The 26,068-nt window shown below is 43.0% G+C and overlaps 1 protein-coding gene across 1 annotated transcript in view; it reads right to left on the bottom strand.

The window, feature by feature from the left end:
* Positions 1–26,068, bottom strand: part of LOC139289059 (C-myc promoter-binding protein-like) — a 44,225-nt gene that overhangs the window by 1,427 nt on the left and 16,730 nt on the right. The window contains exons 12-31 of the mRNA XM_070910563.1: positions 23,041–23,186; positions 22,715–22,753; positions 17,914–18,047; positions 17,078–17,210; positions 16,399–16,605; positions 16,105–16,233; positions 13,324–13,465; positions 12,000–12,128; positions 11,600–11,692; positions 10,283–10,402; positions 9,847–9,996; positions 8,151–9,355; positions 7,001–7,229; positions 6,424–6,527; positions 5,415–5,590; positions 4,526–4,693; positions 3,154–3,334; positions 2,808–3,062; positions 2,537–2,654; positions 127–289 (exon numbers count right to left, since the gene is read on the bottom strand). Coding sequence (XP_070766664.1) covers positions 127–289; positions 2,537–2,654; positions 2,808–3,062; positions 3,154–3,334; positions 4,526–4,693; positions 5,415–5,590; positions 6,424–6,527; positions 7,001–7,229; positions 8,151–9,355; positions 9,847–9,996; positions 10,283–10,402; positions 11,600–11,692; positions 12,000–12,128; positions 13,324–13,465; positions 16,105–16,233; positions 16,399–16,605; positions 17,078–17,210; positions 17,914–18,047; positions 22,715–22,753; positions 23,041–23,186 — 4,021 coding nt within the window. The remainder of the gene's footprint in view (positions 1–126; positions 290–2,536; positions 2,655–2,807; positions 3,063–3,153; positions 3,335–4,525; positions 4,694–5,414; positions 5,591–6,423; positions 6,528–7,000; positions 7,230–8,150; positions 9,356–9,846; positions 9,997–10,282; positions 10,403–11,599; positions 11,693–11,999; positions 12,129–13,323; positions 13,466–16,104; positions 16,234–16,398; positions 16,606–17,077; positions 17,211–17,913; positions 18,048–22,714; positions 22,754–23,040; positions 23,187–26,068) is intronic.

Raw genomic sequence — 26,068 nt, 5'->3', positions numbered from 1 at the left:
AGAAGTAAACATTTTTCGAGAGTTTGATTTTGGGACAAACATCCCTTCAAGTACAAACATAATGACGTATAAGTAATAAATAATATGAATAAATAAATGAGCCTGATGTGAGCTGTCGGTGCTGACCTCTGCCGTTTGACCCCGAGCGTCTGACCCAGCAGCTGCAGCAGCTGAGCCATCGGCCGGCCGACGTCGTTCCTCTGGATGCTCTTCACCACACCCTGCAGTAACTCCTCGCTGAACGGCTTCTCCTCCCCCGACACCGGCCGGGACAGAGGGTAACCCACGTCTACCACAACACACACACACACACACACACACACACACACACACACACACACACACACACACACACACACACACACACACACACACACACACACAGTTCAGCAGTGGACTCATCATCGTATTAGTGCTTAAGACATGTAACAATAATACAGAATGAAGATGGTTTCATCACTAACTAACAGCTTTTCACTCGGATGAAAAGTACTTGGGGCTGGGTATCTGTACTGATATGAAGCAGTACTTCATTTGATATATACTGTATGTTGAATTAGATATAGTAGAAGTAACAGTATTCTAAATAAGCAATATTAGTGCTGTTAAAAAGAGAAAACAACAGTACTTAATTAGAAGTAAAGTGCCTGGTGAATAACAGCTTGGTAACAATGATTACTGGGGTTTTTTCCTTGTTTTTTCAACAAAACTACATAATAAAAATAACTGAATGACCATACCACATTTTGGTTTAATCAAATTTTGATTGAATTCAGATTATTATCAGCAGCCGGTTGCGCCAGCTGTTCTGCAGCACAAAGTAAAACAGATAAGCCTGTATCAACAACGACAGTTTAAGTATAATATAAGTTGTGTAAAAGTTGTGTTACAGCTCGTGATGCTACAGGAACTTCCTGTTTACATAGTTGATTGTTTTGATAGAGACGTTACAGATGTGTCCTCACTCAACTACACGTTAAGTCTTTACATTAGAGCCGCAATGATTAGTCGATCAAAAGAAAATGAACTATTTTGATAATTCTCCGGCTTTTCTTTGTCATTTATGATAGTAAATGAAGAGTTTTAGGGTTTTGGACTGTTGGGTGGACAAAAGAAGCAATTTGAAGACGTCACTTTGGCCTCTGGGAAATTGAAAAAATCAATAATGAAAATAATCGTTAATTGCAGCCGTACTTTACAAACAAACTTGTGTACCACTCCTGGTGACTGAAAGATGATTTCAGGTATTCAGGAGTAGCAGCACGATGTGGTCGGCGTTCAGTACCCAGCCCTTTAAGCACTACAACACTGTCCATCTTCACAAGTTGCTGAATAAAAGAAACAAGTGGAGAAACAACATTCACCAGAGATGCAAACCTACATACTCAAATACAGAGCAGGGCTGTATTTGAGACAAACACGTTCCATGTCAACAGCGTTTCACAAAACATAAAGTAATCCCTCTGCGAAAATCGTCAAAGACTTCACACTGCACATGAGACTTTCATTCCAAACACTGTGAAACCACGAACAGCAGAGGCTGACGACACTGCAATGCATCAGGCAAAGAAGACACGACAGAGGGCGACAGCAGGCCTCAGACAGCACAGGACACAAACAACAGGACTCATCTGTGGGAGTCTGCAGCAGAGAAGGACACTCACTCTCTAACAACAGAGTACAATTAAGTCCTGGAAGACAAAGAGCAGACAGAGCCTGTTAGCACACGGATTAGCTGGCTGCCTCCTCCTCCATTAAATAATCAATTACTGCAGACTGAGCGAAGCCACAGACATGTTAGCGCCAGAGTCTGTTCATTCACAGGGATCACAAGTCCAGCTGCTGCGCAGACGGTCTCACGATTAATTCTAATATCACTGACAACTTTTCACTACTCTGAAGGATTGTGTGTGTGTCTGTGTGTGTCTGTGTGTGTTTGAGGTTTTCTATTTCACGCTTCAAACCTGCATAATCTACGTTTTGTCTTTAATTCAACTTCAACTTATTTTAATCCACCGATAACAACAAAATAGGCATTATGAACAACAATCGTCAGGTTTCCATACAGACGTAGCCATTTTAAATATAAATTTTAACCTAATTTCCAGAAAATCAAATGCAAATTAATGCACGTTTCCATTCACTACCGCTCTGCGAATATTAGGATTTGGCCACCAGTCAAAGAGGGCGCAACGAGATGACATAATTAAACGCTCAAACGTGAGAAAACGTGATGGAAATCTGGCGTTTATGTTTGTTTCATGTATTTCTTTTTTTTTAGTCTTTGATGATTTATTCACTCAGTCTGTTTCAATTGTACTTGATTTCCAGCATTTCCACTCTTTCAATGCTAATGTTTGGAAACACATCGACTAATGATCTAGACCAGTGGTTGGTTTCCAGACTAAAACCACTGCACCCCTTCATAGGACTTTTTTGTGGCACGTCACGTCACCCCCCCCCCCAACACACATATATGCACACAACAGATGCATACATCTCCATTGTTCTGCAGTCTCAGATCGGTGTGACTCACTGTATGTGTTCCAGAGGATGTAGAGAGGCTGGATCTGGTCCTGGTGCAGCTTGAGGTTGTCCCACAGAATCTGGATCAACACGTGTTTACTGTCCTCCGACATCCAGTGACGAGGGACCTGACAAGACACAAGAGAGAGACAGAGTCAGTCTGACAGACATGTAAAATATCCAATTCCATCTGTGTGTGCATATGTATATGTGTGTGTGTGTGTGTGTGTGTGTGTGTGTGTGTGTGTGTGTGTGTGTGTGTGTGTGTGTGTGTGTCTGACCTGGGAGTCCCTGTTGCAATGCTCAGAGGTGAGGATGAGACCGGGCAGGTTGCTGGGCAAACCCAGTCGTCTGAAGTACCAGACCAGGTTCCAGTAGATGATGGGATGATGGTCCACCATGTCGGCCTCTGTGATCACCGGGTCACCCTCGTTCTCCAGCAGACTCTCCAGCTCCTTCCACAGAACCAGCGGGCTCAGGTAGGGAACAGTCACCGGTTCGGGGTTGTGGAGCCGCCACTCCATACTCAGTGGGTCCTGGGTGGGAGAGTTTTTCGCCACGATTAGAATAAAACAGTATTAAATGATTGAAATACTCTAACATGTTTGATGTCACGTTGAGACACACCGTGGTTTCATTGAGGCGGCTGGGCAGGCTGCCCGACGTCGGCACACAGCGGTTGAGTCGGGACGCTTCTTCCAGAGGCCCAAAGGCGCTGACGCTGCGGGCTATGGGCGCCCCGGGGGACAGCGTCCCCTGCCGGCGGTCTGTGGGGATGTTGATACCTTGAGCCCGGGTCGCTCGAGTCCTGCGAAGACACGGCAAGGAGGGTCAGCTCGTTAACACCAACCCACACACAACATTTAACATCTTCTTTTTAAAGAAGAAGGAGTTTTTCATAAAAAGATCCAACAGAATCCAAACGCAATACAGTAAATAAAAATATTTTTATATTTGCTGCCTGTTTTTCTTGGCATCAGGGTAACATGCACTGTTGCTCACACATTTCATAACCTCATGAGGAGTTTTAATACAAGCACGTGGTCTCTCTCTGTCACACAACACACACACACACACACACACACACACACACACACACACACACACACACACACACACACACACACAGAGCTTTGTTAGGACCAGGTGCTGCAGATCATCTCCCGTCGCTCTTTTACAATGCAGATGGGGAGCATGTGGCTGCAGCTACAGTAGGTTCCTACTTCAAAAGCATTGTTTAATCAGACAAACTGGAAGCTGAATGAAGATGAGCTAGAAAATAAAAAAAATAATAAAAATCATACAGCACATCTGAGAGAACAAAAAAAGTTTGAGTTTTTTATGTTGTGGGTTAGATCTGCGTCAGGTTTTCGACTTGAAGCTCTGTGTTCAGTGTCAGCTGCTTTCTGGTCATATTCTCCCTGCTGCCGTCCCATCAAACCAAACTCAGATATTAAGATTGTTTTCATTTGTCTTTAGTTGCTAATTAGTTAATCTCTTATCTAAGATCATCTGGATGAAGGAAAACATGCGGAAATTATATTAAAAAAAAAAGATCAGACATTGGATTTTCTGTATTTAATTCTATGTGTTAGGGGCATCATATTCAGTGCACAACACAAAATACTCTTATAAAATACACACAATATACTAATTCAGTGTGTGCATGTCGTTATATATGGCATCAAATCAAAGACCATGATGTGTAAGATACAAAGATTGTTTCACTTTCAAACTTGTAGTCTTCAGCTAATCTTGTTGTGTTTAGTTACAAATCACCTGAGTAACCTGCTCCAGTTTCAGACCATCAACAACCTTGCTTGTCTAATAGCATTCTTCTTCTTCTTTCCCTGATTGCACTACAAGTTATTAAATAGTACAGCAAAACAATAACTGGTGATGATACTGGTAAATACTGGTACCAATACTAACAAAATAATTCATTCTAGGATCAGCGTGTAAATAAAATGTGGTGTAACACCGAGTGGCGGTTGAGTACCTTCCACTCCCGGAGCACTCCTGCACGGCAATCACAGGGGAGGGAGGGAATACAGCTGTTGTGGGACAGGGGGTGGACAAGGTGGACGTCCCCGTGTCCAAACCTGTGGAGGCCGAGTACGATGAGGTCATCGCCTCGTCCACCGACGGGCTGCCCTTCAGGAAAAGCCTGTGAAGAGGAGAGAAGAGGATTACACTCACATCCAGGAAAGTTGTTTACTTACTTTCTTATTTATTTTACGGTTTATCATACAGCGGGGGTCAGAAGTTAAGGAGGAGTCAAATAATGATTCTAAACACAACACAAAAACACTAATCTGACCCGAGTTGAAACAGATTTGATTATTTCGCCTCAGAGATTTCTGCGTTTCTGTTTTCGTCTGTGGTTTTCTCACAGCTTTGAAGAGGGTTGGCCAAAGTTGGAAAAGACAGTTTGCTTTGGGTTGTTTGTTTATGTTTCCAGGCCACTGCCAATCAAGTCTGATCAAACTACACCCACAAACGCTTGCAGAAGACGAAGTCTTTGAGTGTTTAACTCTATGCAACAGTTCAGTTTTTCTCTGAACTTTGATTGTTGTTTATTTAGCCATGAATTTCTAATGTTATACATAAACACTTTGAAACCATGTTTTCAGGGGCTTTAAGAAAGTAATCAATAAGTAATCCCAGTAATCAAATAGTATCAGTAAAAAACCTAATAACATGGGAGAAAAATAAAAAGTACAAAGAGAGAATGGCTCCATCCAGCAAAGTCTAAATGCTTCAGACTGCGTGATCATTTGTCTGTATACTAAAAAAATATTTCATACTTGAGCCTGAAAAAGGCAACAATAGATACAGAAAAATTCAACATAATTACAAAATGTTTTACAGCAGGTGTCATCGTCTACCTGCCGGGTCCTCGCATGTCCCTGATCTCCACGTTGAGGAAGGGCAGGAAGGGGTTTCCACAGAAGGGGCAGGTGGTGTTCAGGTTGGAGTCATCTGCCGTCCAGCCAGCCATGATCTCCTCGTCGTACACCAGGCAGTCACATGTCTTACAGCGAGAACAGCTGGAGATCAGCAGCTGGAAACACACACACACACACACACACACACACACACACACACACACACACACACACACACACACACACACACACACACACACACACACACACACACACACACACACACACACACACACACACAGGTAAGCTGACAGACCAGGTGATCAAGATTAATTGATTAAGATGATCTACTTCTGACCACCTGCTTCCCTTCATATTAATGTTTATTTAATGTTTACTGTCTGCAGACCACTTCTGAAAGCTGCTTTACATGTTTTTACTTTATTAGTATGATTTCATGTCACAGCCTGGATGAACATTTCTGATTGGTTAGAGGCTGAGGATACATTTCTGATCACACAATATTGTACCACCTAGATGCAGTCTGCTGCTCTGCCCTCACATTCTTCATACATTCTTTGTACTCTGAGTTTGAACGGCTGTAGCCAAATATACCAACGCAAAGAAACATTCTGCTGAAGGAGAATCTTTATGATTAACTTGCAAAGCAGTTTTGCCATTCCTGAAAGTTATGAAAGCTGTTTCAAAAACTTTTCACTCAGAATGAAACACCATCAAAGAGCTCTTTCATGCTGACATGCGAGCATCAGCCAGCAACCACTAAGTGATGACTGAATGAAAATTCTTAGTCACAAAGATGCTCTCTTTCTGAAAGTGTGCAGCAAGCACAGCATGAATAAACGGTTCTCCATAAAATAGGAATTCAAAACATATTGTACTTTATACCTTTATATAGCAGGAAAACACACTTTCTATTAGGGACTTCTTAGCATTCATTTCTGGTTTCCTGACTTTTGCATCCAGTCTACTTTCCATCCTGTAGTTTTACCTCCATGGCGTAGTTGTTGAAGATGCTGGTGTTGCTGGTGTAGCGCGAAGAGCCGAGGTCCGACTTGTCTGGCAGAGGGAAGCCAGGAGGCGAGAGGACACCTCCTGCAGGATGAAGAATGATAAAGAATATGTGACGATACAGAAGGAGTCAACATGTCACCGGCAGAACATATTTGGGCTTTATTTGTGACGACACGACCGCCGTTATTTCATCATGTTTTGGGGAGATGTGTTTTGTTTTTTGCTTTTTTAATAGACTGTGCTTGTCATTTCCTGTCTTTGTGTCTCAGTGTTTGTCATTAAGCACAAGGCAAATATGATGATGAAGAATGAATAAATGAATATTGAATTGAGAGCAACAGCAATAATCAAACTCTAGATTTCAGCAAAAATCTTATGTTTGGAAAAACAGGTTACAGAGTGAACTGTTGTTGTGGCATTTCATCGCATTAGAAACTAACAAGTAAAGTTGTTAATATAATGTTTCTTCAGCTGTCATCAGTCTTCTTATGTTTGACAAACTGAAGACAGAATTTGTTGCTGAGATCTGTCCCCCCAGCGATGGATGCTGTTACCAGGGAGCAGAGATGTGGGTCTCCCAAGGCTGGAGCCTGCAGTGGGGCTGTCCAGTCTGCTGCGGAGGGGGCTGCGTCTGGGGCTCCTGCGGGGCCCCATGGGGCCGTTCCTCTGTGGAGAGACCACGGAGCTCCCTGACTCCCCACAGTCCTCCTCATCCAGCAGGGAGGAGCAGTCTGGATCTCCAACACCGAGGGAGGACACGCTCAGACGGTCACTGTGACCGTCCTGGATGAACAGAAGAGACCCGGGCCGGTTAATGTCCTCATGGAGGAGTCTAATCTTAAAACAAACAATACTCACAGCAACAGTAGATCAAGTTCAGCACTGACTAACTACTAAGACTGCTTACATGAGGTACAAGGTGAGGTTTTTACATATTTTAAGGGGAACAAAAAAGACATTTCCACTCAAATGCATCTACCATATGACCTCAATCACTCAAACCTAGAAATATTATAGATAAACACTGGAAAGGTAAAGTACTCGGCTATTGAAGCATATAACATTCAGCAAACCCACAAACTGTGCAGCTGATTGAGATACCAGAAGCTACAACGAGGAGTTCACACCAGATCTCCAGACTACATTTCAGCATGCTGTCTCTGAGGCACGAGCAGAGTTTTCTTTGTTGTTGTTGATGTTGATGTATTTTGGAAACAGTAAAGCCCAAAGAGCAGACTTGACCAGTATAGCTGGAGGCTTTTCCACAGCGTCCACAGGAAGAATACTGTTGCCAGACACTCAAAAAGGCCACAAGATGGCAGCAGCACTCCCACTTTAGGCTCGCCTTGGACTATTGTTTATATGAGAGCTTAATATTGTACATTATCGTGCTAAAATACAATCACACCATTGTTTATGCAGGTTTTAGCCCATCTACTACAAAGCATATCTGCATTGAATTACTGAACACTGATAGATTGAGATGTGTCTGATACTTCTTTCAAATAAATTATACAATATAGGTTTAAAATCAGATACCTATTCGTAGAGATCCTATTTGGGGCCCTCTGTGCTCCGAAAAAACAGAACACAACAATACGATTCATGTCTCAGACTCACAACAATTTGATCTGACTGATCTTGATAATGCTGGGGCCTCGCATTGCCTCTCTACAATAAGTTAACTTTGACAACAAGCCGTACCTTGGTAGGTGTGGTGTAAGTGGCAAGGCGGGAATACCAGCGGCTTGCCTTCTCTGCCACGCCCTTCCCAGCAGAGAACACGCTGGTCTTGAATACATCAAGCGTTGGCGTGAGCAGAGTGTCCAGAGCGAAAGAGGAGGAGGAGGGTGAAGGAGACGCCAGGCTCATCCTGTCTGTCCTCTCCCTGTATGGGCTGGGTCGAGGGCTGGGGCTGGGGGTGGTGCTCGAGCTGCGACAGGGAGGCGACGACCATAGACGTTGGCGTGAGATAGGTTGGGAGGGCGAGGGCGGGTGGAAGGTGCGGGAGCGCGGTACTCCAGCAGTCCTGAGGGGGGAGCTGTGGGGCAGGCTGGCTCTGCGGGGGGCAGAGAGTGAGGAGGGGTGGAGGAGGAGGGGGCTGGCTGGGTCCTGCAGGTCCAGACTGGGTGTACGGCTGCTCAGCGGGCTGCCCATGTTGTTCATGTAGAGCTCGATCTCCCTGGCCAGGTGCCTACGGGCACTCGGCGTGCTGGCCTCGTCCCCCTCTGGGTACTGATCCTCATTTTCCTGCACAGACTGAGACTCTGCTGCAAGCAGGGATAGAGGGTCGTAGCCCGTCTCAATGCCTGTGCGCTTGACAGTTCCTCTGGACGTCTCGGTGCTCGTGCCGCTGTAGCTGGCGCTGCGTTCGACATGTTTCTTATGAGATTTGTTGGTTTTGTGAAAGCTGATGCCAGCCCCTGTGGCGGGCTTGTCTAAATCCAGATCCTCCAAGTCAAAAATGGCCTCTGTATTACTTCTGTCCTCATCACTGGAGTCCTGTCCCTCTTCTTCCTCCTCCCTGTGATGATGACTTTGGGCAGCGCCTGCCTTAGCAGCCACTCCCTCTAGCCCACCCAGAGCCAGCGAACGAGGCCTCTTATTCTTACTGAAGTTGGCACCGGAGAGAATTTTGACATCTGCACCCAGATGTCCTGCGATCTTATCTGGGTCGGTTTCACCCTGGCTCATACCCAGGCCGAGGACAGTGGTGCCACTGCCGCTGCTGCCCACCGTGTCGCCGCTCAGCCGGCGGCCCCTCACGCCCTGCCAGTCAAGAGCCGAGCCGCTGTTGGCGCTGCCCACCACCTCCTCCAGAGCACTCTTATGTCTCCTGAGCAAACTGTTGGTCTGGACCTCCCCGATCTCATCCAGGGAGGAAGTGAAGAGTAGACCTGCAACATGGCCTGAGAAAGAGGGAGGGGAAGAACAACTCAATCACTTGTATTTGTATTAGGAGGTGAACAATAGAGTTACAAAGTGGGAGGAGTTATTTTGGGCGTCCAGCGCTCCAGAAGTAAAAAGAGCTCAGATGGACATGAAACTCTCCTGATGGAATCATTAATACAAAATAAGAGCAAATGCATCAGAAAATATCAGGTTCTTTGATAAAAAGTCAAAGGCACAAGCCTGTGTACAAACGTTAACTACGGCCAAAGAACATTTTAGTAAGAAACATCCAATCACTGAGCTTAAAACTCTGTTGCTCTGCTGCTCATGATGAGCGGAAGATGACGCTTTGCAGAGATACAACAATACATTCAGTAGTTAAAATCATGTCACTTTCTTCTCCATAGCAACAGCAGCTGAGGCTCATGGGTATTGAAATAATTACAACTGAAGATCTGTGTTTCTATGTTGAGGAACACTGAGGATATCTTTAAAAGAATATCTTTACCCGCGCTGACGGAGCACTTGGGTTTACAGGATGAATCGTCATACGGACAGCTGCTGCGAACAATGCCGCGGGGTTTGAAGGAGGAATGGACCTCCATGTCCAGCTGAGGGAGGCAGTCTTTACTCCCCTTGGCGCTCTCCGTCTCTGACACTACAAACACAGAAAATTACAATTTATAATCAGTCTTTTTTTCTTTCTTTTTTTTTTACAATGTGCACAGCTTGAAAAATAGCAAAATCCATTGAAGGACAACACACAGCTGAAATGCTTTGATGTTGAGAAACCAAAAATGAATGAATCATCTCTGGAGGAGACAGAAAGATCAAGGCAGAGGAAGGGGAAGTCCCGCGTGGCTGCGAGGCTGCCAAGTTATCATTTTTTAGAAGGTACAGTAGACAGAAATATCAGGTGATATCAGATCAGACAGACTACTGACGGGAGCTGCAGTCGCTCTCCTTCTTGTCATCTTTGTCGGGGGCGGAGTCCTGGGCACTGGGGTCTCCTCTCCGAACCTCCTCTTTGGATAATGAGTTATAACCCAAATCTGATTGATCCCCTAAAGAACAGAGAGAAAAGGGAGAATGAGACAGATGAAATTAGATGAGAGGGACGCAAAGTCTCTTAATATTGAACCACAAGATCACAGAAATATGCAACACAACGCATGAAAGATCTACGCAGAGGATCAATTCAAGTACAATTTCTTCTAGACGAAAACTCTTCTCCCTCTTGTGCTTCAACAACACTGTGTGTGACGCCTCTCCTACTGCTGAACAAACTGTTCAGGTTTGAGGGCCAAGTCCTTTGCTTTCACAGTATTTACTGAACACAACCAGAAAAGCTTTTTGGTGTGAGCTTTACGCTGTGATAGGAGACGTAAATTAAACATACATAAGAGGAAAAAAAACTTCCCTTTCATCTCCTCAAACCTGGGAGGCACAGCACTGCTGCAGGGAGGAGGGGAGAAAAAGCGACTAAACTGTGCTGAACAAAAGAATCCTCCTCGGGGCATGCAGAGGTCTACAGTTAACTGTGAGGAAACTAACTGCAGTTTCACAGCTGCTAATGAATTTAACTGTTAAGACTTGACATTGGGGAGAAAAAAAAACCTGCCGTCACTCCAGGCTGACTCTTCCATCTGTCTCTAAAACTTCCCTGAGTCTCCAGGCAACCAGCTGTCTGATGATTTGTTCTCCTCTTTCATCTTTCCCATGAAGCTCTCTGGCCGTCATCTCTAAATAAAACATGAGGCCGCACAGCTCGGCTGTGATACAGCATGGAGCGACTCGCAACTGATGGCGATTGACAAAACTCATTCCAGGACTGTAATAATCAATGAACTGCACATCGAGGTCCTTCCTTCCTGCTGTGCTGTGAGCTGTGCTTCCCTCACAGTCTTTCTGCACACGAGGCGAAGTCTCCTGCCGAGTTGCCATCTCCATGATTAAAATGATTTCCGTAATCAAAAAGAATGTGCCTCTGGGTAATTACTCGCCATAATTGACAATGACAAATCACTCTGTGGTGAAGTGAGGAGTGAGAGTAAGAGAGAGATGAGCGAGAGAGGAGCAGCAGACTGTGATGTGCCGGAGAGAGAGATGGAGGAGAGAAAGGGGAGGCGAGATCACAGAGACGGAGAGAAACAGAAAAGAAAAGCGTGACGATGAAAGTCAGAAAATAAAAAAAGTTGCAAGATGAGACAGAAAAATGCAACCAGAGAGAGACAGACAGGCAGACTGACAGAGAGGTTTACCTGGGTGGAGGGTGGCTTCTCTGAGCTCAGAGCCCCCCCAGTGTGAGTGGGCCACCAGGGCCCTGGCGCCCACGCTGCCGCCCCCACGGCCGGCTGCATGCAAGGGCAACACAGGCAGGGCCAGAGTGAAGGGCAGGGTTAGGGACAGAGCAGAAACCACAGCCGCAAAACCAGGGAGAGACATGGATGGACAACGGGGACGAAAGGAAGGTGGAAAAACAGGCAGCAGAGGTAAGGAGGTGGAAGAGGAAGAGGGAAAACGAGGAAGAGGCCGGTCGGTGAGCGGGACAAATGAGGAAGGAGGATAAAAAAAAATGTCATTGAGAGAGAAGAAAAAGATGTAGGACAAAGATGGCTGCCTGTGAAAGATTGAGTCAAGCAGCAGCCATGTTGAGTGTACCTGTGCTAGATCTATCATCAGTGGGGTCTACTTTGACGGAGTCAGAGGCGTAGGGGCCCTGCTCGGCCAGGTTAGTGTCGGCAGAGCTATCCAGGCTGCCGTGACTCACAGCGTCCAGGTCGCTGCCATCTGCCCAAAGACAACAAGGCGTTAAAGGAAGCCGGGCGCCATTTCTGCTCCACAAGCGGTCAGCTGTTCTTCTTTTAATTGTTTTGAATATTAATCTTTAAGTGTTGACAAGCGGGCTGCAAGAACTGTCCCAATGAGTATGCCTTCTACAGTGTTTTTAACGACACGAAGAGACAGTGTTTTGATGGCGTCTTGCTTCTATAATTTAATATAAATCCAGTTGAACCAGCATGTACACTTAGAATGATCGATAACATGAGAAAGGCTTAAAAATACTTCATGCATAATGTTGAGATCACGTTTTTCACAATGAATAAATTCCAGCCACCAGGATAAAACAGTGGTTGTAAAAATGTTATCTATGGGTGCAATATATTATGTATATTTAAGAAATATCAAATTCTATAGTTGTTTCCCGGAAACCTCCTACGACGTTATCAGAAAATAAATATATAATAAATAATCTCGAAAAAGCGAGAGGGTGGGGGGTTAAAAATCATGTATTATAAATAAAGTCATCAGTAACATTAACATAACAGATGCAACTGTGGCTGGTGTGTAGAGATGAGTGTGTTTTACAGGAACCTTTATCTCTTTCAAACTGAACTCAGGAGGGTTTGAGAACACAACGCTTACGAGCATCTTAAAAAAGCAGCAATTAGCAGGACGGGGATTAGCATGTACTGGGTGTGCAGGAATTCACTGGCATGCAGGGGAGATGATGCCAATACTTTTGAATGAAGGACTTTTACTTGTAACGGAGTATTTATACACTGTGGTATTGCTGGTATTGCTACCAAGTACTCCTTCCGCCACTGCTGGTGTGTACACCAGAGAAGGTAAAGTCCATCACTGGGATTTGTTTATACCTTTGTTCACATGTGAACAGGCAGTTTGGACATTTACAAATAAAATACATCAATGCAAAAAAGTAAAATCCAAACTTAATACTAAATCCACTGATTCTGATGCCAATCTGTAGAGTTCATAGGTGCTCTGGGTTTGGATGCATGTTCTTATGTTCAAGCTTTAACTCTAATTCGGACCACAAAACCACAGTTCTGGAAACGTGTCAAGTTTGCAGGCTCATCGCAGGTCTGCACATCAGATTCTCTTAATCAATAAAACAATGTTTAGTGAGAAATAAACAGCATTCCTCCTCTCAGACATGCAGAGCGTTATTGATCACAGTTACCTGACAGAGGGCTCTGGGTGAGGGGAGCCTGACGTCGCAGCGCCTGTTTGAACTGCGCGACGCCCAGAACGACATTTCTCAGCTTCATCCACAAGAAGTATCCCCCTCTGGTGCTGGAGGGCCACGTGCTCTCCAACACCGCCTGGACGCCAGGAGGAGAGAGAGGCAGAAGAGGTGGAGAAGGAAAAGGAGAAATATCAAAAGGAGAGAAGAGACCTAGATAAGATGACTGAACGAAAAATGTTGCTGCCAAATTACTGAAAAGACTCTGATCACATTTTCTTGTAGCAGTGTTGGAGTGGGTTCATTTTTAATTCAATTTATTAGTATAGTATAAGTATATGGCTGTTTCTTCAAATATCATCCACCATGAAATGTTCTTTTATTCATCTTCTCAATAAATCAAAGAACCTCAAGAGTCTGAATATTGTGTGAATTGCAGCTCCAACTTCATTCATTCAGTTTTAACTCAACATTTTGGAGAGAAAGAACTAAAACTCAACCGATCACTGTTCCATATCAAATCAACTGATTCAGTGAATGAATTTTTCATCAAAGGCATTAACTGCAATGGTATTAGATCCACAGTCAAACATTAGAAAAGGAAAAGGGAAGGCACTGCAGCTGTTGGTGGCCAAGTCACGTTCAGCAGTCTGCTCCTAAAATACACTTCTGAAGCCCCCTGAGAAAAACACGATTGGTATGCCACTGAGCAGAAACTGGCTTATTTTGTTGGCTGCTCTTGTGTGAAGGCTCTCAGGATTTGGGCCAGGTGAAATTAGGCTGCCCCTCCAGTTGTTGTCCAGCGATGTTAAGACAACTAAAGCACAGCGACCTGTCCACACTCCCACTTACTGTTTCAGAGTACCGTAAGCGTTAAACTTTAAATGTGTCTAAGTGTAAGAGAGCCTGGGGATGAATGTTTCTGGCAACACGACAGGACGCACTTTGGTTTTTAGGACAAAATCAATAACATCTTCAGACTTAAGTGACTGACAGCTGAAATGATATTCAATGTCTTTAAAGGAATAGTTAGACATTTTGGGAAATACGCTTATTCGCTTTCTTACCATCAATATGAAGCTAAAACCAGCAGCTGGTTAGCTTAGCTTAGCATAAAGACTGGGAACAGGAAACAGCTAGCCTGGCTCTGTCAAAGGGTAAAACAACCTGCCTACCAACACCTCTGAAGCTCACTAATTAACATACAAGTTTGTTTGTTTATTAGTTGTTTGTTTCTTCCTTCCTTAGTTCAGTTAGGTGTTACTCTACAAACCTGTGTTAAAGCTAAGCCCAAAAATATTCAGTCCCATTTGTATGCAACTGAAGGCCAACTGAATTAAATGTGGAATGAATGCCAGAATGAACAGATACGTTCGCATACACATACACACAAAACCTCTTCCCTCCTCCTTCCCATCCTTGGACTTCAAAGACTCAAAGAAGCATGAAAGAGAAAAACACCTGCAACTGTCCGATGCAGCAGCTGCAGTGGATACCGGCTGTGTCAGTGGAGGAATCAGCCACCTTGTGCCTCCAGGCCTTCTTTTTCTAAGATGAAATAAGTAACCTTTACCGCGGCCTCGTCTCCAGACAGCCAGCTCCCACATCAGCCAATTTACTTTTTTTGCTACCTGTGATGCCACATCAGGGACGGGTCGTGACAATAACAGAGCCACGATTCATCCTGACACCTGGGTATGATCACACATGACACAATACAACCCTGGAGAGACACTGCAAATGTCACCAATGTTTCTTTTCATCTGAAAGCCAAGCGTCTGCGGAGGCATTACTGTGATGAAGTGCCTCTGCCTCGAGAGTACCAACCAGAGGGGAATAAATTTTAGTAATAGGGCAACTGAGCACAGTGGTGTAATAATTTGGATGCAATTATTTACGCAGCTATTGTGAATCATGAATCATGAATCAACAATCAACGTCTAAGCTGCAATCAGTCTACTTTATAATGTATCATAAAGTTTCCCAGCTATGTTTATCCAGGGCATAGCTTAACTTTTTGAGAAACTGCATTTGACAGATCAGAGTCTTTAAAGGTAATTTTGCTTGACGTTAACAAGTTATTCCATGTAATTTATAACAGCAATACTAATTTAGAATATCCCTACAGTAACTCATGATATTTCTCTGCATCTTAATAGCGACACGATCAAACTGATATATCTTTAATCACATCCGATGTGACGACCTACAGCGACACTCTGTACACAACAGTGAGTTTGATATTTTCTTATATAGCAGCCTGTCGCAAAAAAATTAGTTGTTTGAGTTGAACAGCAGCCAATTCTCCTGACTTTTATTGTATTTTATTGCCCTGACTCAGTCCGTGTCTTCATCCATCACAGCTGACAGAAAAGGGGATATCCCATTGGACAGTCTTTCTAGAGATTTGTTTGACATTTGGCTGTCATGGGTGTGTTCAGCAGAATCAGCAGAATATTCTTCCACATCAGGAACACCACACCCAGGGCGACAGTATACTGTAGCACTTGGGAGTGCTAATATATTTATATTAGCGCATTGGGTAGGTATTGGTGAGTTACAGATTTTATCCACCTTGAAATCCAAGGACACTCTTTTTGTGTAAATGTGAGCAGGATATGTTTCAAAGAATATTCAACATCAAGAATGCCTTGTGTAGTGATTCTGTGAAATAAAAAAAACCCCCAGTCTTTACTGGCAGGTTTACTTCACACCACTTTATCAACCATACAGAAACATTTCTGGCTTCATTATGATCGAGAGAGGTATAAAGTGTACCTTGTTGTAGTAGCCGTAAGTGATGGCATTGGGGTGAACTCCGGCCTTCTTCATCTCAAAGAGGACCCTGACTGCCAGGACAGGTTGGCCATACTGTCCACACAGCTGCATCAGCACCCGGTAGCAGACCTGCACAGTTTATGTACACGTTTGATTGTTTAAGCAGAAAGACAACAACCCCTAAAAATAGACCTTGGTGTGAGACAAAAAGCTCAAATCAAATAAAATGCACAAAATAAAACCTAACAATGTGTCTGGTTGAATAAATGCCATTTATCTTTTGGGAATACGTACCTCGTCAGGGGGCTGCAATTTCTTTGCCTGCATCTTCCTGAGGACGTCGTAGGCGGTGCGGAGTGCCCGCACCTTGGAGTGGCACACCTTCACGTATGCTGGCAGGCAGATGAACCACAGGCCGTAGCAGTGACGGAGCAGGCACTTGGACCACAGCTGGGGGATGGACGAGTACTTCTTGGCTATCTTCTGAGCCGATTTGATCTCCTGTGGATGAAAAGGAGGATGTGGAAAAGAAGTTCTTTAATGCGCATATCAGGATTTTAAGTAAGTAAGAGATAATGTGTGTGTTCAAGTTAAATCAAAGCCATCAAAGCAGCCATAACTCTAAATCTTCAGGCTGAAATCTAATCTTTTAGATTAGAAGTTCATCCCATCACCTTTGACCCAGTGAATCATATCCGTCTTCTTAGAAATAAAACTTCCATTTCCTTAGCTTCCTCAGCTTAGGATTCTTCTTATCTGATCTAAATTGTTATATATCTTGTACAGTTTTGGAGATTGTTGACTTTAGTTTGGCAATTTAGAAAAATAGCCTTTTACTGTTTTACTCTCATTTTAGGCGACTATGGAGAATAACATCAGCTCAGTAACATCAGCTCAGTAACATCAGCTCAGTACCTAAACAGAGAGATCAATAAATCATTGTGTGACAATAGTGAGTTACTGCTATGCTGACCTGCTTGGTGCGTCTAAACATGGGGGCAGGGCTGGTGGGACAGCTGTGCCTGGCAGCGAGGCGGGAGGAGGGGGTCCGCAGGCCCTCCACAGGGTCAAACAGGTCAAGACTTAACACTGGGAAACCATCGTACCTGATGAAGAACAAACATACACACATCAGTGACGGCAGATCTTTTCTCTGAGAGTCTGCAAAGTAGATTTTGGCAATATCTAACATTAAATGATTCCTTCCAAGGTTACAGTGATCATAAATACAGTTTGCTTGTAATTATCTGCAAAAAGAGCTGATAATAAATTCTGTTGGCCATTACGGATTATTAGGGGAGCTTAATTTAAGTGTCTCTGAAAAATCTTTTGGCATAAATTATTTAGAGGGAAACATGACTGCAGAATACAAATAGCACATATTCAGACCCACACAGTCCAGTAAGGGAGCAGGACTCCTGCTGGTCCTCAATCAGTTACTCCAATAATTAATTAAACAACTTTCAATTCAATATATTATTCTGATTTTCCAATTTCCTTCCTGCTGTTAGCGTCTTGTATTCAGTTAATCTCACAGAAGACACTGAGGAGGCACGTAACACTTAACAGCAGACAACATCTTTCCCTTTTACATATAACATTAAACTTGTTTGTTTGCAAATCCCACATTCTGATTCAAGAGCTTAAGCAGCAGCTTGTTGAGCGATTAAAGCACTGACTTGGCACATGTTACCGGTCAATCTAATAACACTGTGTTATTGTTGTTTCTGGTGTGAAAGCTCGGTTACGCTGACATACTGTAAAATGTGCATCCATTCTCCCATTTGAGAGGAAATGTCAGTTCCTTACCTGTAGCATAGTGGATATTCCTCCCCCTCAGGCAGAGGAGGCAGCTCTGGAGGTGTGATAAAGACCGTGTGCTCGCTGCGCTGGGATTCATCAATCTCTATCAGCCTGGTCTCCTCCGGCCTGTCACTGTCCACCTGCAGAGAAGAACATCCAAACATGAACAGAGATGTTTGGGGGGTGGTACCGTGACCCTTCATCTATCACAGCTGAAATAGGGAGTATCCCATTAGGCGGGTGAGAACTTCAACACAGATCCTGACATTATGCCCTGTAATAAACATGTCAGTGTTTCCATGGGAGATATTGGCCCGACACAGGCCGATTCACCTTTGAAAAACTCAACTCAAGCATCATTTCAAAACAGCTTTGTAGCTGTCGCCCTGATAGCAGGATGTCTACAGAATGGGTATGAAAGAGCTGAGGGAGGATGACAGCAGGTGACCTAGATTTCCCGGGTGAACGCGCTTACTTTTTCTTTCTTTTTTCTCGTTTTTTAATACTCACTCCGCCTCTCTGCAGCCCCCCTCTGTCACCAAACACAAAGCTGAATCTAGCCGGTGCTATTCAGTGCTCCATCTTCCTCCATTTGTCTCCTACAGTTTTGTTTAACGCCAAGTCAAATTATACCAACAAATTATCTTCCTGAACATTTGTTTTTGGAACGGTGTGAAAGTACACTGAGACCTACTAGAAACTGGAGTAAAATTCTTTGTATACATAAACATACTTGGCCAGTAAAGCTCATCCTGGTAGATGGTAGGATTTGTAAATAGTTACAAAATAAGCCTTTTCTCAAGACAAATGGTAGTTCAACAATTTAGTATTGCACTTTCTAACATAAAGTTGGGGGACTTGTAAGAGACCAGATATCTCAGCCTGTGCCGAGTCTTTTTTTATCTGACTTCTGGTCTCTAGTATCAGTCAAGCTCCTAAAAAACTGGCTCCTGCTCTTCCTATAATGCATCTCAATAGCTGTGCTTTCGTTAGACCTTCCATAGGAGGTTTCTTTCAAACTCCAAGCCCAAGTCAAGATATGAATCATATCAAGATATGATGAAGATGTTCAGTAGTTTTCTTACACAGACGTTTTCACAGGTACTCCTCATGACTAGTAAATTAAAATAAGTAGATGTAAAATAGGTGTAGTGGCCCTTTTAGGGATTAACTGAAATTAGATGCTGTGGTCTGTGTGTGCATGTTTGCACATGTGTGAGGAAAAAAGTAAGAGAAGAGATGACATGTCAGAAACTGCGAGACACTAATCAGCACAGAGAGGATTTATACAGTCAAAAGAAAGATCAATAGGTCACTTGTTCAGTCAGAGTGTGTCGACTCCATAAATATAAATCTGCACCTCGGGGGAGCTGTGTCAGTGTGTGAGCAGCATGTTTATTCTGCTGCACGTCTATCTATTGTAAAGGCTCTTATGAGAGTGAAGTCCTATGCAGTCAGTCCTGTGTGTCTGATACACGACAGGTTCGAGCCTGCAATCAACTCGGCGGGAGCATTAAATTACTATAAAGCTGAGTTTCTACCAGCATGTCTGCAGGCATAACTCTTCATCCAGAAGATAACAGGTCAAAGTGCTCTGATTTTATTAAAAAAAGGTGCCAGAAAAGTGGTAAAATTAAATGCAGTGAGCACAATGGACGACAACTATTATTTTCATCACCGGCATTTTGAGTTACTGCACATATTTTACTACAGCCGTGTTGGTGGAGCTGACAGATAAGACTTCCAGTTTTCAGTGAATCTCAAAGCAGGAGGTTTGAGCTTTATGATGAATATAAAATAAATAAAATTTAGGGTCACCGAGGGAAGCATCATAAATTCAGAAGTGCTTAATGACAGGCTTTAGTGCTACAAGCAATGATTTTATTCGTGGAAGATGGAAGGGAAGTGAAGCACTTGCTGAAGGTTCATCATTCAGTCTAGTTAGTGTGATAGTAATTAAAGTTAAAGTTGTAAAGTGTGGGAGACAAAAGTGTGTCTGTTCTTTGGTGCAGTCTGAAGCCTTTTAGGCTAAGAAAACTTTCATTAATTCTCTTGTGTCTTACACAGCACATCAAAGGCTAATGTAATGTTCCGTTTCTCTGAGCACAGGCTAAACCACAATACTAAAAGTGCATTAGCTCAGATATCTGGAAAGAGATCAGAGTCAACGCACTGCTCGTTTGTGTTGGGAGCAGCCAGTTGAGGTGATTCAGAGAACTGATCAGAGATATTCTGGACATGTCCACCTGGGAGGAGACCCCGGGGCAGTCCCATATTGTCAGGGAACCAGCAGGAAGGGTTAGGGTCAGAAAATGAAAGTATGGATGTGTGTAACAGCATTTAACTAAAGTGACACCAATGATGGTCAATTATTGCTAATAATATGTTGGTTTGATGCTGGAAAACATCTTCAGAACCCAAGAACTTCTGGAGAAACAATGTTTTCAATTTAGGTCAAATCATTGACCACAGGAAACTGTGTAATCTTACCATCTCAGCTAAACTGTGTGTGTAATTATTTCTACCATTTAGTTTGAGTTGACGTGACTTTATTGATGATGATACAGGTATTTATAGTGATGGTTGGTTGGTAGTGTGTCGCCTACTCACCTGGTCTACTGCCTTTTTGCTATCTTTAAAAGGGCCACAATGAAAAGAAGTCTTTATTGTGTTATCCTCATAGTTTTCCTCCTTCTCATAATGTCAAATAAACTCAACTTAACTATCTAAATAATTTCAACGTACTGTAGACATGGACATTTGGGACCATTTTAAGAACTGAGACAACGAGACAACCTACGCTGCTCTGCAGAGACTGGAGACAGCTGTGATGATGATGAAGCAATCTGTCTGACGAGCAGGTCTGCTGTCAGTTCAGACATCAGTAAAAAATAAAAACACAGACATGTGAGACAAGAACATCTTGTCTATGTCTCTCGAAGAACATTCAGTTCGTCTGGATCAAACAGGGAGCTTTCCAAGAGTGCACGAGAGGAACACCCAGTGTCTGCTGAATGGCTGCAGATTAACTTGTAAAGGTAGTTAATACAGAAACTGTGATTTCTTTTACTTTCATCCACACTCTTCCCTAATATATTCAGCCAAAACATCTACTGACTGCATGTCTTAAGGAATAATACAAATCAGCCAACGCCTCTAAAGCCCAAAAAAGTCACTGTTCACAGTCAAGGAAAAGCACAGCACATAAACCCTGTAAAATTAATCGTTTTTGTGCAGATAAAACAAGAGATTTTGTTACTTTTGCACAGAGCCAGGGTAGCTGTTTCCCTCTGTTTCTAGTCTTTATGCTAAGCTAACCAGTGGCTGGCTCCAGCTACATATTCACCATAGAGACATGAGATTGGTGTTGATCTTCTTGTCTAACTCTCGGCGAGAAAGCAAATTTCCCAAAATGTCGAACTTCTCCTTTAAACGTACAGTCCCCGACTCTGACATGGCACCAAATAGTGGACCATGATCCCAAAACATAAATAAGAATACCTGTAATGAATATGCTAAAGAAATTACTGACTGAATCCAACAATTGTTTCTATTCAATTATGCCTTTAACTGTTAGTATTTTTACATCTTTTAACTGATGTAATTATATTTAATTTGTATGAATAGTTTGTCTTTTGTCTTGTTCCATTCTGGATTTAATTAGTCTTGCTGCTGCAATGAACTACTTTCCTTCAGAGATCAATACATTTCAACCTTATCTATCTGTACGTGACTGCTGTGTGTGTGTGTTAGTGTGTAGTAGAGTGTGACGTGTGTGTGCTGGCTGACTGGTGCAGTGTGCTTTCTCTCCAAGAGAGTACATAATGTAATCCAGCCACAGTGCAGAAAGACAGTCGGAGGATTTAATCGCCCGTGGAGCTGACACACAGGCAAGAGGAGGAGACCCGGGCCCCACTGCAGGCCGGGGACTACAGGGAGGGGAGGCTGTGGATGCTGGCCTCTGGATTCACATCCTCTATATCTCAATTACAGCCAGAACACACACACACACACACACAAGTAATACAAGGACGGCCAAGTCTATTTCAGAGTCTGTTACAAATGTCACCTGCAAGTACCAGTGACCCACAGACGTGACCAGGGAACCGAGTGACTGTGTGGACTTTAAGACTGCAAACACACAAAATTTAACCTTCAACACACAAACGCAGTCTGATAAAGGAAGACTACGCTGTGAGCACATGGGGTCAAACTACTCAAAATGCTCCCAGAGGAGAACAGAAGATACACCGACAGCCTCTCCAAGGCTCCTCATATTGTCACACTGAAGGATACTGGCCCAGGGGATGTTAAAAAAAAAACTAACTTCACGCTCCGTTAGGACTTCAGAAATCACCGAAGCGCTAAAAGCCCTTACTCACTCGAGTCATGAAAAATTCAGGGCAGAAAACTGTGCACATGGATTTTCTAAGAAATTGTACTTTCACTATATAAGGACAAATTGCTGTTGCAGCAAATTTGATATGGACAGTGAATATTCAAATATTCATTAAAAATGGAAAGATCCTAAGAAGGTGAGAAAGTTTGGATCATAAGGAACTTATTTAAATTACATACTGATGATTCGGTGGGAAAAATAACATGAAAGCTCAAAGTAAAGCTGCAGGGGTGGAGGGTTGTCTAAAGACATGCTACTTGCTTCTGGTAGACGAATACTGTTTCCTGCACAGCCTCCTTTGATCTTAAGTTATTCTGTTGGTTGCTGGGACCATGCGCTAATCCCCCACCTGAAAACAAAATGTACCCAGAACAGGTGAGACTCGAGACCAAATAATAATAGACTTACCTTGCCTGCTTTGTCTGCACTCCGCTCTGAATTGTAGAGCTGCTCGCAAATGGAGGCAGAAAGGGACAGAGAAAGAAAAACTTGAGAAATTGGAAGAGGAAAGGAGAGAAGCAGGTTTGGTTGGAAACAACTAGCACTGCTATAATTGGAGCACAAAGAGGCCTGGTGAGAAACACAGCACCTTTCAAAAAGAAGGGATGAGTGTAAAATAAATAGAAATAGCCAAAGACGAGAAGGAGAACGCTTTTTTTGTAGCTTAATTCCACTGCATCAAAATGAATATATAAATATGCTGTTTGTTTTACATGATTAAATACCACGCTTACTTTGTCCACACAGTCGTCGAAGAAGGCCAGACTGGCGTCTTTGTCGCTGACAAAGGAGCATTCCTCAATAAAGCGGATGAACATCTGGGTTTTGGTCATCAGCGAGTAGAACTTCTGGTGTGACCGATCGCGGCTCTTCAAGAACCCTGAGGACACAAACGTTAGCGGTGATCTTATCTTGCTGAAACGTATTTTCTTGACTGATGCGAGGATTCATTCACAGATAATATATAGAAATAGCAGCAGGTTTATTTATATAGCTCAACTCATTTCATCTACTGAAAAGAGGGTAAGTGTTCACAAGAGCAATTTACAGACTTCTTCCAAAGTTGTGTGATTTTGTGGTTAAGGAATCCATTATCCCTTAGAAGGCTCTATGTATATAACTTCCATTTGTCTTGGTTTGGATAATGCAAGTCAGCACATTGTTAATAGCGTAATGGCCAATTTAGGATGTACAACAACATAGTAAATAGCTTCCTTAATAGATGCTGAAAGCAGCTTAACAGACCAATAAGCCACTGACGTTGTGAGACTGACAGTAGGATGGATGGCCACTGGCTCACAACACAGAGGGGGAAGCCAAACACTTCCTACAGTTGATGAATATTTCAATGCTGACACTTGCCGCTTGCAACCTGCACGATCAATTGATTCTGAGCAAAACTCAGTAGCTTCACTATACAGCTTTTTTATGTGTTTTTACATTAAGTCTGAAAGGTCTCTGGACACTCCTGGTGTCCTAACTAGTGATTTAATAATTAGCTGATTGATTAATTAATTTTTTTTTTTGCTACACTGGTTAAAGCTTTTCAAATACAGTAAGTTGAATACACTTAGGGGTGAGGTGACATTGCTTTGTCAACTGGTCAACACGATTGAACTTTGAACCTCAATTTTTGAAGTCAATTTGGACAAGAAGTCCTTTAAGTGCTCAATGTGTGTGCGTGTGTGTGTGTGTGTGTGTGTGTGTGTGTGTGTGTGTGTAAATGTAAACACCTGCAGTTCAATGACAAGGTTTAACAGACATATTAAGATACTTAGCACACTCTCCGTATTACCCAACAGTTCATAACCACAGACAGTGGTGATAGAACAGGTGTTTTCTGTGACCTTAGACAGTAACAAATATACACTAGAAGGCACTTGGCTGCACACAAACCCAAACTATTACTAATTCCAGTCTGTAAAGCAACAGTCTCTGTAATGGTGTATATGTTTGTTTATCATCTCATCATCGATTTTCTGAGGAAAAGGAAATGCAGATGTAATCTACATGTAATACTGTTTAAGTCACAGATGTATTGAATGTATTATAATCATATAATGGAGGAAAATGTTTCATTTTAGGGGCCTGCAGGGAAACATCAAAAATAGTCCATAGGGGCACATTAACACATTGTGTAATTTTTGTTTTAGGTCCAAAAACGGTCAGGGGTTCACACACATGATGCACAAGCTGTAACATCTTTCCTCAAGTTATTATGTAATGTACTGCAGCCATTCCTGTTTGCTATATCATATATCTCAAACTGGACACGACCTTGACTACGGCCATCCCCCAGCAGAGCAGCCATGATTTCACCATAACTCATTTCAGCTGTGATGAGAAACAGCTTTCATGGGCTCTGATCCAGAGGCCACACTCGAGCCTCTGGAGCATTTAGCAGCTGTGCTGCTAACTGACTAACCTTCAGTCTGCAAACAGCCTTGACCCTCCAAACCCAGCATCTCCTCAGACTCCAGCCTTCCTACCCAAACAGTGTCTGTGTGTGTTTACTCAGAGGTGGGGATGGACACTTATGAAAGCTCATGTATTAAACAACGCCATCTGTTTTTGAGGCTGGCCAGCTGTAGAGAGGAAGGTGCTACAGATGACGCAGTATTAGTTTATATATTCATAGACTCATTAGCGCTAATCATGCACTGTAACTGTACAACTGTGACTCAAACTGGCTTCACAGTCCAGCTGAAGACTGAATAATGGTGAAGAAGTGGAGCAAAGTAAACTTTTGAATGACAGACGTTCTGATCTGACAAAATGGGTCCTCTATTCGAGACTGCCTGGTAGTCAATGTGCTCAAACGTGCACACTGGTTGTCAATCCCATAGTACTCAGTCTCAGGACTACCATTTCTACCGCTTAAATCAGTCCCTCGTTAGATGATTTAAATAAATATCAGCCCATCTCTTGATCCCGAGGACCCTGACTGACATGCGATCTAAAGAACTGACTGCACATGAGATGTCGCCGCTGTCGCTATAACACTAAAGTTGACTGACTGGCATACATTGAGCCCTTTATTCCACTAACAATCAGAAAAAGAGCTCCATTAGAGTAAAAAATGGTCCGTTTAAAAAATCCGCACAGGCATAAAAATCAAAATGTAAACAGTTTCTCTTCAGAATAACGGTCTTTCCATTTGAAATGGTTTAACATTTTACAATCCTTGAGAATGAAAGTTTGTTCTTGACCTTGGTAATAATAGTCTGACAAAACAATCTTAACTCAAGATCCATTTACTAGCTTTTTACGTTTAACAATCTGTTCATCAAAAGGACACCTGTCAAAACATGCCAAGGCTCTGTTTTATTATATTCTGTTTAAATACATATACAAAAGTTTCTATGAGCCTCTAAATCATAGTGGGCGACTTGCCCGCCCTCTAAAAGCTGCAGTAACTATGTGCTTTCTAGTGTTTATTCACTAGAAAGAACGATGAATCAATAATTCTAGCAAGCGCTCAATCGGCTCCATCTTTCTTAAGGTTTGGTGGTGGACTAGCTGATCTTGTGCATGACAGAGCCCTCCTTTCAGATTACTGCTATTAAGACAGCAAAGCTCAAACCATCTGTGATCAGTCAACACTTTTGTGGGAATCGTCATCCAGATCAATTTCTTTCAGAGAGAAAAAGTTGGCTCATGACACTGTAGTCAACAGTGGACATGTTTTAGTTTGTGTGTGAGGAGTTTGAGGATGCTGCTGGGAAAAAGGACAGCTGGGTTCATCCATTCCCCCAGATTCAT

Source organism: Enoplosus armatus, chromosome 1, assembly GCF_043641665.1.
Source record: "Enoplosus armatus isolate fEnoArm2 chromosome 1, fEnoArm2.hap1, whole genome shotgun sequence".
Taxonomy (NCBI): Eukaryota; Metazoa; Chordata; class Actinopteri; order Centrarchiformes; family Enoplosidae; genus Enoplosus; species Enoplosus armatus.
The sequence above is the reverse complement of the archived record's forward strand: the minus strand, read 5'-3'. Positions and strand labels throughout refer to the sequence as shown.